This window comes from Hippocampus zosterae, chromosome 17 (genome assembly GCF_025434085.1).
Source record: "Hippocampus zosterae strain Florida chromosome 17, ASM2543408v3, whole genome shotgun sequence".
NCBI classification, from domain to species: domain Eukaryota; kingdom Metazoa; phylum Chordata; class Actinopteri; order Syngnathiformes; family Syngnathidae; genus Hippocampus; species Hippocampus zosterae.
In genome coordinates this window covers 11053378-11068834 of record NC_067467.1, presented here as the reverse complement: position 1 = coordinate 11068834, position 15457 = coordinate 11053378, and the positions used below count along the sequence as shown (strand labels likewise).

At 46.7% G+C, this 15457-nt stretch overlaps 1 protein-coding gene across 5 annotated transcripts in view; it reads right to left on the bottom strand.

The window, feature by feature from the left end:
- Positions 1 to 18: 18 nt before the first annotated feature.
- grid2ipa (glutamate receptor, ionotropic, delta 2 (Grid2) interacting protein, a) overlaps positions 19 to 15457 on the bottom strand; it is a 30494-nt gene continuing 15055 nt past the window's right edge. For 2 of the 5 annotated variants that reach the window (XM_052049045.1, XM_052049046.1), the window contains 16 exons: positions 13323 to 13619; positions 13095 to 13246; positions 12691 to 12852; positions 12067 to 12173; positions 11863 to 11983; positions 10314 to 10645; positions 7545 to 9692; positions 6969 to 7050; positions 6760 to 6849; positions 6446 to 6642; positions 5388 to 5543; positions 4913 to 4999; positions 4011 to 4140; positions 3810 to 3928; positions 3288 to 3452; positions 19 to 2970 (listed from right to left, as the gene is read on the bottom strand). In XM_052049045.1, coding sequence (XP_051905005.1) covers positions 2890 to 2970; positions 3288 to 3452; positions 3810 to 3928; positions 4011 to 4140; positions 4913 to 4999; positions 5388 to 5543; positions 6446 to 6642; positions 6760 to 6849; positions 6969 to 7050; positions 7545 to 9692; positions 10314 to 10645; positions 11863 to 11983; positions 12067 to 12173; positions 12691 to 12852; positions 13095 to 13246; positions 13323 to 13619 — 4426 coding nt within the window. In that variant the 3' untranslated portion in view covers positions 19 to 2889. Of the gene's footprint in view, positions 2971 to 3287; positions 3453 to 3809; positions 3929 to 4010; positions 4141 to 4912; positions 5000 to 5387; positions 5544 to 6445; positions 6643 to 6759; positions 6850 to 6962; positions 7051 to 7544; positions 9693 to 10313; positions 10646 to 11862; positions 11984 to 12066; positions 12174 to 12690; positions 12853 to 13094; positions 13247 to 13322; positions 13620 to 15457 lie in introns of all 5 variants that reach the window. The other 3 variants (XM_052049042.1, XM_052049044.1, XM_052049043.1) reach the window with 2 other exon arrangements.

Sequence of the window (15457 nt, the reverse complement as noted above, 5' to 3'; positions counted from 1 at the left end):
ACAAAAAAATAAAAAGACTTTACAGGATTCAAGTTTTAATTTTAGTGGACAAACTTGTCATTTCACAGGAATAAATTCAGAATTTTGACAACTGAATAATATTGTCATTTGAGAAGATTCAAATCCAAATGTCACGAGAAATACGTTTTAAATAAAGATTTAAAATCTAGGAAAGAGTTGCCATCTTCTGAGAATAACGTCAAGATCTTATTGGAAGAAATATTACGAGAAAGACATCGATCTTGATGAGAAAAAAAGGGAAAGCGTCATGAGATTACAGTGAAGAAATTATGATACAAAAAAAAGCTCATTGCCAGATGAAACTGGGAATCTCATGAAGAAAAAGTGCAGAATTTGCAAAAATTGTAGTCAAATGGCATTATATATATATATATATATTTTTTTTTTTTACTCCCACAATATCGGTAAAATATTACCAATGTGCTTATGAAAAAATTTCTTTCTGTATGTGCATGTAAATTCTCTGCCATCCAGGTCAAGGTAATCCAGTAGGTACGATCGAGGCAACTGGGCCACATTTTACCCGATTTGGACCGACTATGCTACATTTTCAGCTATGCCACGCTGGCGTGATGCACAATGAGGTCAATATACTGTATTCATTTCAGATAAAAGCTTCAGAATTAAACAGTTGCTCACCTAGGTGTTCTACTCAACGTTGTCTTACACTAGAGGAGCGGGTTTGCAGTATAATTAGCTGTTTATGTACATTAGTGCAGCTACGACACAAAAAGTCAACACATCCGCATATTTTCCTTCATAAATGAAAGTCCTGACGTATGCATCTTCGTTATTTCTTTTTCTAGATGTGGACCATAAGGCAAAACATGAGCATATTGCACACTGCCCGCTGTCAGCTGCGTGAAAATATTACACCCAGTGCCATCTGTCATAACATTTTTCAAAGCAATATCTCTAGACAATCGCAAATATAAGCTACACTTAATGAAGAACTTTTTTTACATTCTGTGTGTTGGGCAACTTAAGAAAATAAACAGAAAATACTCAGTCCAACTTGTCCTCCGGAATCTATGCTACACACGAAGGATTTTATGGTGATGTTACAGCGCCACCTAGGTAATTAGTGGCCGATGAAAAAGAAACTTAAATGTGAAAAATGCATCTGTTTACATAGAACACTGTTGGCATAAATAGATCATCCATCTCTTAAGTTCCTTCCTCATACAATTGCTACATAAGAACCGATGTGGCTCAAAAGCAGGTTACACAAACAGTACGTATATGGAATATCATATATACTATAAAATATTTATATTTTTATACATTCAACAAAAACGTAATTGGATACACCGTCATACTCTATCCATCCATTTTCTGATCTGCTTATCCTCACAAGAGTCACGGGACATGCCGGAGCCTAACCCAGCTGTCTTAGGGCAGTAATCGGGGGACACCTGAACCGGTTGCCAGCCAATCACAGGGCACACAGAGACGTACAACCATCCGCGCACACCTCGGGACAATTTCGAGTGTCCAATCAGCCTGCCATGCATGTTTATTGGAATGTGGGAGGAAACCGGAATACCCGGAGAAAACCCACGCAGGCCCAGGGAGAACATGCAAACTCCACACAGGAATGCCGGAGCCGGAATTGAACCTGGTATCTCTGCATTGTGGGATCGACGCGCTAACTGCTGGACCGCCGGGCCGTATCTTCATAATCTTACTCCAAATTACGACCATTATACATAACATTGTTCAATTATGGGTATTGATTAAAAATGAGGGTTATTGTCTCTGCGGGGTAAGAATAAAACCAAGTACACTGTACTAAAACTAAATCCAGTGAGTACTTACAACAGGGGTGCGCAAACGTTTGTGTCCGAGGGCCACATTGGATATTTTAAACAAACCGGGAGCCAGATTAGGAGATGTTGATGTAAAAAATGAAATAGTATCTCAAGTGCCAAATTTGAATACAAGTCCCTCTAGAGTGAAAAAAAAAAGTATTTCACATTTGAAACACCACAGAAGTGACTGCTGCTAACCGCACTTCCAAATTAAAATGACTAAAAGAATTGGCAAGTATACAAAATAAGTTTGAAAACAGTCACAAATCAAACTCTTGTCGGTTGAAAAATGGAATCGACTTTCTAAAGTATTTTTTTTCTTATGCTTACACATCTCTACATGGATGAGCCGTGGAAATGCATCCGCTAAAAGTTTCCAGTGCCGGGATATGAGAGACGCGAGATACCAACTAGCTTGCCGGATAAAAGGTTTTCGAGGCCCCACTGAGCTGACGGATGCGCGACGGGCTCATCCGCGGCCTTACTTCCTCGCTTGGGAATTTGAAAAACGACACGAGCTGTTCTGTACTTTGTGGCATGCGGGAAAGATGCATTTTCAGGGTGTGACAATAGCTAGCTAGCTAGGTAAGTGCACGCTGTAGTGGTAGTAATGGGCCTAGTAATAATAAATAACTCGCAATAGTGTCGGATAAGCACCGAAGCAAATGAAAGTGCTCAATTCTTATAGTTTGAGCGGGGGCTTGGGTGTGGGGGGGGGGGGATTCATGCCAACACCAAGTGCGTCACCGGGTGCCATTTTAGCCAAAGAAAACTGAAATGGTGAAAAACTCAACAGTATCTCTATATCTGAGTACTACAGAGTCCGCAGTCTTTGCACATTTTCAGCAACTTGTGCAATGTATTTAGAAAAAACAATCTTTAATTCACTTCACAGGCTCTTTAACCAATTTTGGGAAAAAATGTGCGTAAAACTCTTGATGAAGTAAATGCTCGTTGGGCTGAATAAAGGAGCAGAGCAAGCCGTATGTTGTCGCCTGCCATACCTTTACCAATATTGTGTATGTGCGCATATGTGCATGTTTCTTCTCTGTAGGAGCTACCAGGCAAGCGGGGAGGCCATTCGAGGACTTCTCGGGCTCTTCGGGTTCTCGGCTGCCTGCTGATCACTGAGAACCCACTGTGGTGAACAAAATTTAAAAAATAAATAAATACACTTTGTAGTCACAATACACACAGTCACAGTAAATTTGTCTTGGCATCGGTGTTTTGGCTTTGTTTCGCGCCTGCATTGCGACCCTGAATAAGAAGGACATGGATGCTTTGGAGATTGAAGTCATAAAACTTTGTCATGAGTGACAATAAAAGTAGTGATAGCCTTACAGTACGGAAGCAATGCATTGTTGGAATTGTTTTATCTCCGGCAATCTATTTGCCGGAAGGGAACACTTCACCCCCCCAAAAAAACGATCCACAATTTAAATCTTTCCTCCTCACCTCAAACTTGTTGATGAATTCAGCAAAAATGCCAAAGAAGGCCTCCGTGTTTGTGCTTTTGCCGTCTTCCCCGAAGTAGGAGGCCGTGCGAGAAAACTCCTCCAGAGAGCTCTGCTGGAGAGACTCCAGAGACTGCACGGCCGGATGGCTGTTTTCCAGAAAGGTCTGCACAACACGTCCCAGTTAAGGGGATGACCGTTAATACACTGGTGTCCAACTCATGGCTCACGGGCCCAATCTGGACCTCCACGTCATCGGCATGATTTTTCTTGACCTGTGTTCAAAACTAGCCATAAAATTCATCAGAACACAAGCAGGGGCGATTATGTAAAAAGATGAGGTGGTCATTAAGAATTTAGACCCAGAAGCTAGCCTGTCAACAAACACGGGGCAGGTCAGTACCAGGCAAGCAAGATATGATGGCTAGCTGTAATGCTTTCAAAAGTGCGGTACAAATTGAACACGTGAAACTTCGATGAGGTCAAACTTGTTTGACAGCGGCGAACGAATGGCGTAGGATACGCTCATGACAGTGGCGAAGCGGTCCTCAGCGGTCGCGGGCATTTTCTGACAGGCCGAGCGGATGTTCTGGATGGTTCCGTGGAGGTCATTCACGTCGGATGTGATAGTCCTTTGGTTGACTGAATTGATCGAATGACAAAATGACGACATTGGAAGAATTGAGGACATTTATTTTTCAGTGGTTTCCAAGATGATAATCACCTTTGGCTGCAAGAGGAACCATGGTGAGATCTTTGGAAAAATCTAGCACATCGGGAAAGTGATGACACAACGACTTGACCAGAATGTGCAGGAATGTCGACTTCCCATCCACCGTCTTCGTTGTGCTCAGCTGCAAAGATGAATAAACATTGAATAAATGACTTGTTTGTGAATGCAAGCACGATTGTTTGTGATATCCGGACGTGTCTTCAAGAAATGAGTATTATTGATTACTTAAGTATAATCTTCGTACAGTGGTACCACTATTTAGAAACGTCTCTTCATACGAAATGTTCTAGTTATTAAACGCCTCAACGGGAAAATATTGCCTCTTGTTACCAAAGAAATTTCAAGATAAGAAAGGTAAAAATAGAGAATGGGCTGCTACTCGGAGCTCCCAGCTTCCTGAACGCAACATACTTATAGCTGCCCTGCCATTGGCTATTACCGATTATTATCCTGGCATCTCATTGGCTAAGAGGGACTTTGACCGTATATGTCTGTGTGTAGATAGATATGTGTTGGAACGGATTAAGGCATTTACATGGAAAACACTTCTCTACATACATTTTCTACTTAAGAAATGTATTCCACAACCGATTAATTTTGTAAGTAGAGGTACAGTACAGTATGAAGTGAGAAAACAACGGCATCTCGACAAGGAGAGTTCCGCCCACCTCCCACTGAAATACCAAAAAGGAGCTCAAAAAGGAGCTCCAAATCAAAGGTTTGACTGCTAAACCTAACATGTAAGGAATCCACTAAGCACTTTGCTATCTTGAAGTTTTGCGGTGCACAGTAGCCAGTTTTTGGCATCGTCTCTTCGCAGTTTTGAAAGTTACAGTACCATTCCCCCCGAAAAAAATAAACATTTTGTAGTTTCTGTTGGTTAGTTGGTGTACCTCGGTCAGGAAATTGATCTTGAAGCCAGTTGTCTTGTTGGTTTTAGGCTGGCTGTTATTCAGGTAGTTCCCCATGGCCAACACAAACTAGAGAAAGAAGCAGTTCCGAATACACAAAGTTAGTAGAACGGTAGTATATTTTGAGACAGCCTTACTGACTGCAACCTTCGTTATCTTTGCAAATGCAGCATATATAAATTCTCCAGAAAAAAAGTTTTTCCTGTTAGGCTAAGAAGTCGTCATTTAATAAGAATAATTTTAGGCCTTTTTAGAATAAAGTTAGAGTAAAGTAAAAAACAAATGTAATGAGAAAAAAAAGTTGAAACAAAACAAAACAAAAAAAGGATTACACAAGAATACATTCTTAATTTGTAACTTGGATTTTAAAGTTAATTTAACAGGATTTTTTTAAACAAAGAAAATAGTTTGGCATTTGCAGGACTCATTCCTTTAACCTTTCTGACTATGACTGTACCTCTAAAATCTTTGCAAGCTTCTTGCTGCTCCTCAGCTCCGAGGAGGCCCTGCTAATGCATTCGTAGGCTCCCCTCAGCTCTTCCGTCTTCTCCTGCAGCGAGCACTTGAAGAGGAGGCTCTCCAGACGGCTCTTGTACTCAGGCACTGACAGCATCTGATTTTTTTTTTTTTAAACAAAACCGCAAACATTCAGAAGGCAGTTCATGAATATGCATGCTCCTAATGCTTATGTACGCCAAGAATGGTGTCAAAAATGAATTGCGGAGGACTCTGTTATTCATTCGTTCGAAAAGGTAAGAAGTTACAGGAACTTGTGCAAACCTCAAGCTTCTCTCCGACTATGAAAAATAAATTCATGGGACTAATTCAGGGGTCGGAAACCAATGGCTCACGAGCCATATATGGCTCTTTTGATAATTACATCTGTCTCGCAGATAAAACTAAATATTGTATCTTGTTTAATACATCCATTGACTTTTTTCACTGGTGGTGTCCTGCAGTTGGCAGGGGCAGTTTTAATTGGATGATACTGGCCTACGTTGGCCGTTGCTGTTGCAACGGGTTAACGCCCCCTTTTGAATCAGCCCGCTGTCATTAGCCTAAAGCTAATCCTTCGACGAATAAAATGGCGAAAAGAAAGAAAAGATGACGAGTATGGTACACTTCAGGACGAATGGACCGAAGGATTCGCCTTTGTGGAGGGAACAGGTTCTGCGGTGTGTCTAATTTGCAATGAGAAAATACCATCGATGAAATGGTCTGATGTAAAGTGAATGAATGGAGCCGCTTCGATTCAGGCCGGCAGTGTTCACACCCACAACTGCACAAAACGCACATTTTAAAACTGCGATAAAATAGACACGTCTGCTAATATACCAAAACAATGTCTCCCCTTTGCTCCTGCACAGATTTGGACCGCGCCTCACACCAGACTTGCGCTGGTGACAAAAGATTGAGTTTTAAAAATGTAATCTACTGTACCCTGACAACATGAAAGTCGTATGAGCGGTAGTATCAATCCAAAAAGACACACGACTGATCCGCAGTTTAAGGTACCTGCAGTACAAACTGGTCCTGTTCGCTGAGTTTGCTGGGGTCTCCCTTGTACTCTTGATACTTTTTTACCTCCTCCGCGTCGGGGGCGTATAGCAGCAGCTGCTTAATGTGCGACGGCTCCAGCCTGTCGGAGCTCATGCTCATCAGTACCTGACGCAGCTCTCCCGGGGACAGCTTTAGGTGGGCTATCAGGATGGCTGGAGACAGAAGGGAGGGGTAAGGGGAGCATCGTTAACATTCCCCTACAGACAACATTAGCTGTTCAATTCATTTGAACGCAGTTGTGAGTACACAGTGCACAATTCCACACTTACATGCATTGTAGGCCTTCTTGTGGGACAGAATTTCAATGACATCTTTTTTCTTAAATGTTTCCAGTTGTGGTAGCGGCAGTGGTGCAAGCACTAAAAATATGATTGTAAGTTGAAACAAAACATATAAAACATTATTTTTTTTAAATATGTAACAATAAATAAACAGTAGGTATGTCATAAGTGAAGCCGGCAAATAAACTTACGAGAACCTTTCTGTGTTCCAAAGTGCATCTCCAGGTCCAAATACTTCACCATGTCATGTAGTTTCTCATGGTCAGAATTTGCACCCAACTATCAAGACATATGACAAGGGTTGCAATGTTACAATTCCAGAGTTAATATGAACTATAGTTACAGTGGACCCTACTGTTAAAGCAATTTCAATGGATTAGTTATTCCTAATTTCCAGATCAAGTGTAAAAAAAAAACCCGTAAACATAGCATCATTGTCAGGTGGAAACGTGTCTATCCAAACATGGTCAATTTAATATTTTTTCCCTAACACATACCAAAACCAATAAAAGTGTAATGAAAAAGCGACCACTCAGAGCTCAGCAAAACCGTTATGGTGTGGAACCGGTCCAATGGAGAAGAGGCTTAATTAATAGGGTGAAGGAAGATGCACTGCCATCTTATGGAATTTCACAGAACTGCTGCACTTATTGGGATGTAAACTCAAGAGATTCCCAAGCACTGGGCCAAGGCAGTAGACGGCATACATTTTCAATTGATTAATTCTAAAATGTAGCCTTACACACCCCACGTGTAACCATCCCAACGTTCACCTGGCCCCAGATGGTGCCTTCAGAGTTCTCCACCTGCTCCCAGCGCAGCCTCTTGACACTCATGTGATGGGAGTCCATTCTGGAGAGGGTAGGCCTGGGTAAGGGTGGAGGGGAACACGGCGGAGGCAGAGGGGGTGGCGGTGGTGGGTGAGGCTCCAGGTGCTCGGTGGGGTCAGATAGAGAGTGGGGGAGCGACTGGGGTTGAGTTTGGCTCTGCGCCTGTTTGACCTGGGACTGGCTTTGGAGCTGGTGTTGGGACTGCATCAGGTGGTGGGACGGTTGGGAATGAGGACGGGTCGTTTGGGGAGCCGACTGGGTTTGGCTATGCTGGGGGAGGGGCTGAAACGTGGAGAGTGTGGGCTGGAGTGGCTGGAATGTCGATAGGGATTGGTGGGACCTGTGGGGTTGCTGGGGTGGATGGATTACGTGAATCTGGTGCTGGTAGTCCTGCGGCAGAGGTTGCGGGGTCATGTGGTGGATGTGGTGGATGTGAGGGCTGCTGGAGTGCTGGTGAGTCTGCTGAATTGAATGGGGCCTCTGGGGGTGTGGCTTGACGGGCTGGGGCTGATGCGTTTGGTGGACCGTCTGGCCTTGTGGTGATCCTTGGGTCTGATGGTGGCTTTTAAGACTCCGTTGGCTCTGATGCGAGTGGCTCTCCCGGTTCATCTGAAGCGGTTGGGGGGAAGGCTCTTTCTGGACTTGATGCAGGAGCTCCGTGGAGGAGTGATGATGGGGCTTGCCTTGGTGCATCAGATGGGACTGGTGGAGTAGCTCCATGGAGGAATGGTGGGGTTGGGTTTGGTGTATCTGGTGGGGCGGCTCGTTGGACACGTGGTGGGGCTGCCCCCGGTGCATTTGGTGGGCTTGATGGAGAAGTTCCGTGGAGGAGTGGTGAGGCTGCCTCTGCATCCTCTGGTGAGCTTGATGGAGGAGTTCCGTCGGGGAGTGATGGATCTTGGGCTGGTGGTGGAAGATTTCCGCAGACGAGTAGTGGCTGCTGGGTTGTTGCATTTGCTGCAACATCTCCGCCGGCGGCGGGTGGATCTGCGCTTGTTGCAACTGGTGGAGCATCTCGGCTGAGGAGTGGTGGGGCTGGGTCCTGAGGCTTTGGTGGCTTTGGCAAACACCCTCGGGATATTGCTGACTCGGGTTGGCCGTTGGTAGAGGAGGTGGATGATGAGGAGGCGGGGCTGACCGGGACAGGCGTCGGTGGAGGTGCCCCGGGTGGGCCTGGTGCTGCGGCGCTTGCCGCATCATATAAAGAGGATGTCGAGAGTGATGGTTGGCGGATTCTGGTGCAGGTAGCGGAGGTAAAGACTGGTGTAGTTGCTGGAGTGGTAATGGCGAGTGGATGTTGTGCTGGGTGGGCTGGGCAGGCATTGATTGGTGGCTCTGGTAGATGCGTTTCATGACTTGGTCCTCGAAAGCTTTTTGCTCCTGGAAGGCTTGTTGCTCCTGCAATATTTGCTCCTCAAATGCTTTCAGTTCTTCCAACGCCTTCTGCTCCTCATAGGCTTGTCTCTCCTTGAAGATTTGCTCCTGATACGCATGGCGCTCCTGAAAGGCCTGTTGTTTCTCAAAGGCCTTCAGCTCTTCATACGCTTGCCTCTCTCGATACGCTTGTTGCTCCTCGCACGACTGCTGCTCTTGATAGGCCTTTAGCTCTTGTATGGCAGCCTGGACCTGCAGCTCCTCTTTTGAGGGCAGCACTTTGTGCAAGGAGTGTCGTTTTGGTGGCGGGTTATTGCGGGGCGGGGGTGGGGGAGGCGGGCCGGATTTCCGACGGATGGACACGTAAGCTCTTGGTGAGTGTTCAGGGGTGTAACTCGGCTGCTGCTGTTGCTGTTGTTGGTGTGGTGCAGGTTGAGACGGCGCAGGTGCAGCCGGAGGAGCCGGCGTGTCGTTGAACTGAACGGGCGGAGGTGGAGGAGGCGTCATGGGGGGCGGAGGGATGTGGTCAGAAGAGGAGGAATAAGTGAGGGAGGACACATTATCGTCCCCGCTGCTGCTTTGGATGTCGCTGGGACTGCTCAGCTCGGGACCCACAAATCCGCCGTTTTCTTCTTCGTCCACTCCCAAGTCTTCATCGTTATCTTCCTCCTCCCCATCCTCATCATCATCATCCGGGAACGCTATCTGTACAACCTCCTGCCATTTAAAGGAGAGAACATTGAAAATAAACTTCAAAATTGCTTTGATTCTAATTGTTAAGTCTCTGGAGTGCTTGGCCACCCATCAAGTGTGAAATTAAACAAGCAAGAGAATCGCTTATTTGCCTATTTCTGAAATGGTTTCTGCTAGCGAGCCCTTGTGACATTCCATTAATTTAGTAACCTCCCCCACAATGAGTTTCTCTGCCCATTGCATGATCAGTTTGGGCTGCGAGAAGATCCACAGCCACTTTTAAAGCAATGGTCAGTACATTTGTGTATAGTGATGCACTCACGCGGCACATTCGAGCGCATGAACGGCTGACTCCAAGACTAAAACAGCTTTTATTGTAACTTTATACACACACTGGTTGTATAAAGGACTAAACTAACGTAATCTGTGCACTAAAATTGCAATAAACTTAAAAAAAGAACTGAACCACTGTTTATTGTTCCACATAGGTGAAAACTCTGCAATATGGAGATGATACAGTATACCGGTTGACCCCTCCCACATGCTTAAAACACGTGTAAACATAAAATATGAAAGAAAACACTGAATAAAAATGATGGCTGAAGAAAGATGCAATATGGCTGGAGGAACGCTGCGTATAAATACCTCTTCATAGTCGTTTTCGGGAGTGAGAAAATCATCAACGATTGCCACTCGCTGGCCCAGCTGCTCACTCAACGCGTCCAGAAAGCGGTCGGTGTCGTCAGACCGCGGTGGCTTTGAGAAAGTATAGCGGCGTTTGCTGCTTCGGTGCGGCGGCGGACTCGAGGGAAAGTCGATGAGCTCCGGCGGCGAGGGCGGCGGGCTGTCCAGGCTAACGTAGGGGTTGGACTCCCCGCTGTTCTGGCTCGTCGGGCCTGAGGGGTAGAATTGGGAAGTGGGGGGGCTCGGAAGAGGCTCTGGCCAGGTTATCGCAGACGGGAGGGCTTTACGACTACCTACAACAAGGAAGACATACGTGTGTTAAGATTTCACACCGTAAAATACGTCTTAGAGAGAGTGAGTATGAGCAAATGTAATTGAACGGAGGAGGCTTTGACATGTTTCCCATGTATTATTTGGAACATAAAATCCTGACAAGGCTCTTCTTTTCAAAGCGGGATATGGATAGTGGTGTGTAAATCCATCCATCTTCTACCACTTATCTGGGGTCGGGTTGCGGGGGCAGCAGCTTTAGCAGGGAAGCCCAGACTTCCCTCTCCGCAGCCACTTCTTCCAGCTCTTCCCGGGAGATCCCGAGGCGTTCCCAGGCCAGCTGGGTGACATAGTCTCTCCTGGGTCGTCCCCTGGGCCTCCTGGCAGTGGGACATGCCTGGAGCACCTCACCAGAGAGGCGTTCAAAAGGCATCCTAATCAGATGCCCGAGCCACCTCATCTATCTCCGCTCGATGTGGAGGAGAAGCGGCTCAACTGTGAGCCCCTCCCGGATGACCGAGTTTCTCACCTTATCTCTAAGGGAGAGCCCGGACACCCTGCGGAGAGAACTGATCTTGTTCTTTCGGTCACGCCCCATAGCTCGTGACCATAGATGAGGGTTGGAACCTAGATTGACCGGCAAACTGAGAGCGTCGCCCTTTGGCTCAGCTCCTTCTTTACCTCGACAGACCAATCCAAATTCCGAGACCGAGGTGTGTAAATAATAACACGATTTAACTCGCTGATAATTCAACAGAGACACAGAATGTGAAACAGTAAGTAAAGGAAACCAGTGGAAGGAATCCATTTTGCACCACTTATATTTGCATGAGACTGTTCATTGAGCAGTTTGGAAAAAAGGGTTCCTAGTTCCACCATACTGATACTGTATCCAGCAGCATCCAATCCAAATTGTACTGTTTTGAGGAATTGGGCCTCCCGTGTGTTTCCCAGTTCCACTTCCACCATCACCAAATCCTAAAGCTCAAGTGCGCTACTTTGACAACAAAACTTTCCAAGGCCTACCTTGCTGTGGGTTTGATGTAATAAAACATAATGATCGAAAATTCAAGTATATTCATAAGATTGGGAAATAGGTTAGCTGCTTGGGGATTTAGTATTGTTGCACTGCAGCACTTTTTCATCATTCCATCTATCCACTCGATCTGATCCCATCTTGAGAAAGACAATAACATGCATGGCATGTATGGCATCTGATATGCACGTGTTGTAGGCGAACCTGTGCGGGTGGGAGGGTCCAGATCCACAAAAGTCTCGGGGGTGGGAGGAGGGCGTGTCTTCAGGGATTTGGATCTCTTGGCCGCGTACATGTTCTCCAGTTCGGCGTACACGGCTGATAGCTTGTGTGGTGGAAATGGAAAAGACATATTGAGACAGTAAATTGTTGCACAAATTTGACTTGAGAGGAATCGGGCACACGTACATTTGTGAGGTTGTTGGGAGTCTCTGGGAGAGAGGTTCCATCCCCTGACTGTCTTTCTCCTGGAGCCAACCTCATTCCTGCCTCCAGTAGCGAGTCTGCACGGAAGCCTAAAGTGATCCAGGCATTACAATGAGCTAAACCCAACGGTACAATTGTTCCGACAACTGGGAAACATTTGTGTGTTATATAGTTGATGAATTTGGCTATCGCTAGTAATCCATAATGACAACTGAGATTTGCTTACATCGCTGGGCCTATATTACATGCAAATATAGTTTTCTCAAGAAGACGTTTAAATGAAAAAAAAACGAAACAGGCAATTACACTAAGTACAGCTGCATCACTTGATATGATATCAAATGAAATATTTATCTGGTGGAGACAGTTTCATGGCCTCAACTACACCCCCACAAGATGCGAGAGAGAGAGTATGCCCTTGTTTAATTGCCTAGTTAGAAAAAATAAACACGGTTGCCTTGAACAATCCAGCCACGTCTCATTACAATGTGCAGGTGTACCCACGACCACATATTCTGATAAAAATGAGCATTTCTAGACATGCTGGGCATGTGGATACAGTAAAAATGATAAAAAGAGAGGGGGGGAGCGAGTCAGATTCTGTACCCATGCTCAAGTGTGTGCCAATGAGCAGGTCATCAGAGCTCCGCCCCCTCACACTGCTCCTGTACGTGGTGCCCGTCACCCTCATGGAGCTGCTGCGGCGATGGGGCTCAGGGGCAACCTCGGCCTCTGGAGGAGGAGGAGGAGGTGGTGGTGGTGGTGTAACTGGAACACACACACACACACACACACAAAAACCAGTGGCGGGCCTTGTATTGAGTAACTGCACCGTTGGTGGGGGATACACCTTTTCATAGCACCACCAGCACTTCGCAATGACAATACTAAACAAAAGCGCAATATAACAGCATACAACAGCAAGGTAAACAGGTCTGCTCCCTCCGACCAATCAGAAGACAGAAAAGAAAAATCCAATGACGTAAAAGCAGAAGAAGTTGTTTTCCCACCTGGTGCCTTGAATCCAAGAAAGCGCGAGATTTTGTTCTGGCAGTGTTCTTGTTCTTCATACGTCAGCAACTGGTAAACAAATTGCCAGATGACCTGCTTGGCTGGTGTATCCAGCACCGGGAACACGTCCACGATCAGTGTGTCAACATTCCTGTCGCCATGGAAACACCACATTTTGGAATTCATTCCCACACAGACATACACTTTTTTGGCTTCTATTTGCCCACCTGTGCTGGAAGAAGTTCTCCAGAGCCTTGCAGATGGTGTACTTCTCCTGGACGGTCAGCAGGTGCTCCAGCTGCTGGCCGAAGGTGCGGCCGTGGACTCGGATACTGGGTGGCAAGATCTCGGCCACCCACTGCAGGGAGCTGAGCACGGGGGAGCGAGCGCGCTCCACGGGATTGCCGCCCCCCGCCGGATCCTGCTCCGACATGGCGAACGAGGGCGGGCCATCCTCCACTACCAGCGTGGGCATGGCACCGCTTCCCTGCAGCATGGACACCACCTTCTCGTGGGAAGAGGTCCTAAGGCCACACACATTATGATGTGTGAAGGGCGACGGCGGCTTAGCCTCAAAAGTGAAAGTGTCCGTGAATGATAACAGCAACGAACTCATAAGTGGATAATACGAATGGTCGATGGCATCGCCCATAAAAAAAAAAAAAAAAAACTCATCTCACCCCTCGGGTGGTGTCCGTCCCTCATTCAGCTCGGGTCCTCTACCAGAGGCCAGGAAGCTTGAGGGTTCTGCGCAGTATCCTTGCTGTTCCCCGCACTGCACATTTCTGGACTGAGATGTCCGATGTTGTTCCCGGGATCTGTTGCAACCACTCATCTAGTTTGGGGGTCACTATCCCAAGTGCTCCGACCACCACAGGCACGAATGTCACCTTTACCTTCCAGGCTCTCTCCAGCTCCTCTCTGAGCTCTTGGTATTTCTCGAGTTTCTCATGTTCCTTCTTCCTGATGTTTCCATCACTTGGGACCGCTACATCCACTACAACGGCTTTCCTCTGCCATTTATCTATGATCACGATATCTGGTTGGTTCGCCATTACCATCTTGTCAGTCTGGATCTGGAAGTCCCACAGGATCTTCGCTCTGTCATTCTCCACCACCTTCGGAGGTGTTTCCCATTTTGACCTTGGGGTTTCCAGTCCATACTCCGCACAGATGTTTCGGTAGACTATGCCAGCCACCTGGTTATGGCGTTCCATGTAGGCTTTCCCTGCCAACATCTTACACCCTGCAGTTATGTGTTGGATCGTCTCAGGTGCCTCTTTGCACAACCTACACCTTGGGTCTTGTCTGGTGTGGTATATCTGGGCCTCGATGGCTCTGGTGCTCAAGGCCTGCTCCTGAGCAGCCAGGATGAGTGCCTCTGTGCTGTCCTTCAGGCCAGCCCTCTCTAGCCACTTGAGATCAGCCACTTCAGTTATGGTCCGGTGGTACATCCCGTGTAGGGGCTTGTCCTCCCACGATGGTCCCTCTTCCAGCGCCTCATCTTCTGTTCCCCATTGTCTGAGACATTCTCTGAGTACGTCATTCGTTGGAGCCTTCTCCTTGATGTATTCATGGAGCTTGGATGTTTCATCCTGGACAGTGGCTCTCACACTCACTAGTCCCCGGCCTCCTTCCTTTCGGCTTGCGTACAGTCTCAGGGTGCTGGATTTGGGGTGGAACCCTCCATGCATGGTTAGCAGCTTTCGGGTCTTAACGTCCGTGGTCTGAATCTCTTCCTTTGGCCACCTTATTATTCCTGCAGGGTATCTGATCACTGGCAGGGCATAGCTGTTTATTGCCCGGGTCTTATTCTTGCCATTGAGCTGGCTTCTTAGGACTTGCCTCACTCGCTGGAGGTATTTGGCCGTAGCCGCTTTCCTTGTTGCCAGTTCGAGGTTGCCATTGGCTTGTGGTATACCAAGGTACTTGTAGCTGTCCTCAATGTCTGCTATTGTTCCTTCAGGGAGTGAGACCCCTTCAGTGCGGACTACCTTTCCTCTCTTAGTCACCATCCGACTACATTTCTCAAGCCCGAATGACATCCCGATGTCGCTGCTGTAGATCCTGGTTGTGTGGATCAGGGAATCTATGTCCCTTTCGCTCTTAGCATACAGCTTTATGTCATCCATGTAGAGGAGGTGACTGATTGTAGCTCCATTTCTGAGGCGGTATCCATAGCCTGTCTTGGTGATTACTTGGCTTAGGGGGTTCAGTCCTAAGCAGAACAGCAGTGGGGAGAGTGCATCACCTTGGTATATGCCACATTTGATGGACACTTGGGTAAGTGGCTTGCCATTGGCTTCAAGTGTGGTTTTCCACATCCTCATCGAGTTCGCAACGAAGGCTCGTAGGGTCCTGT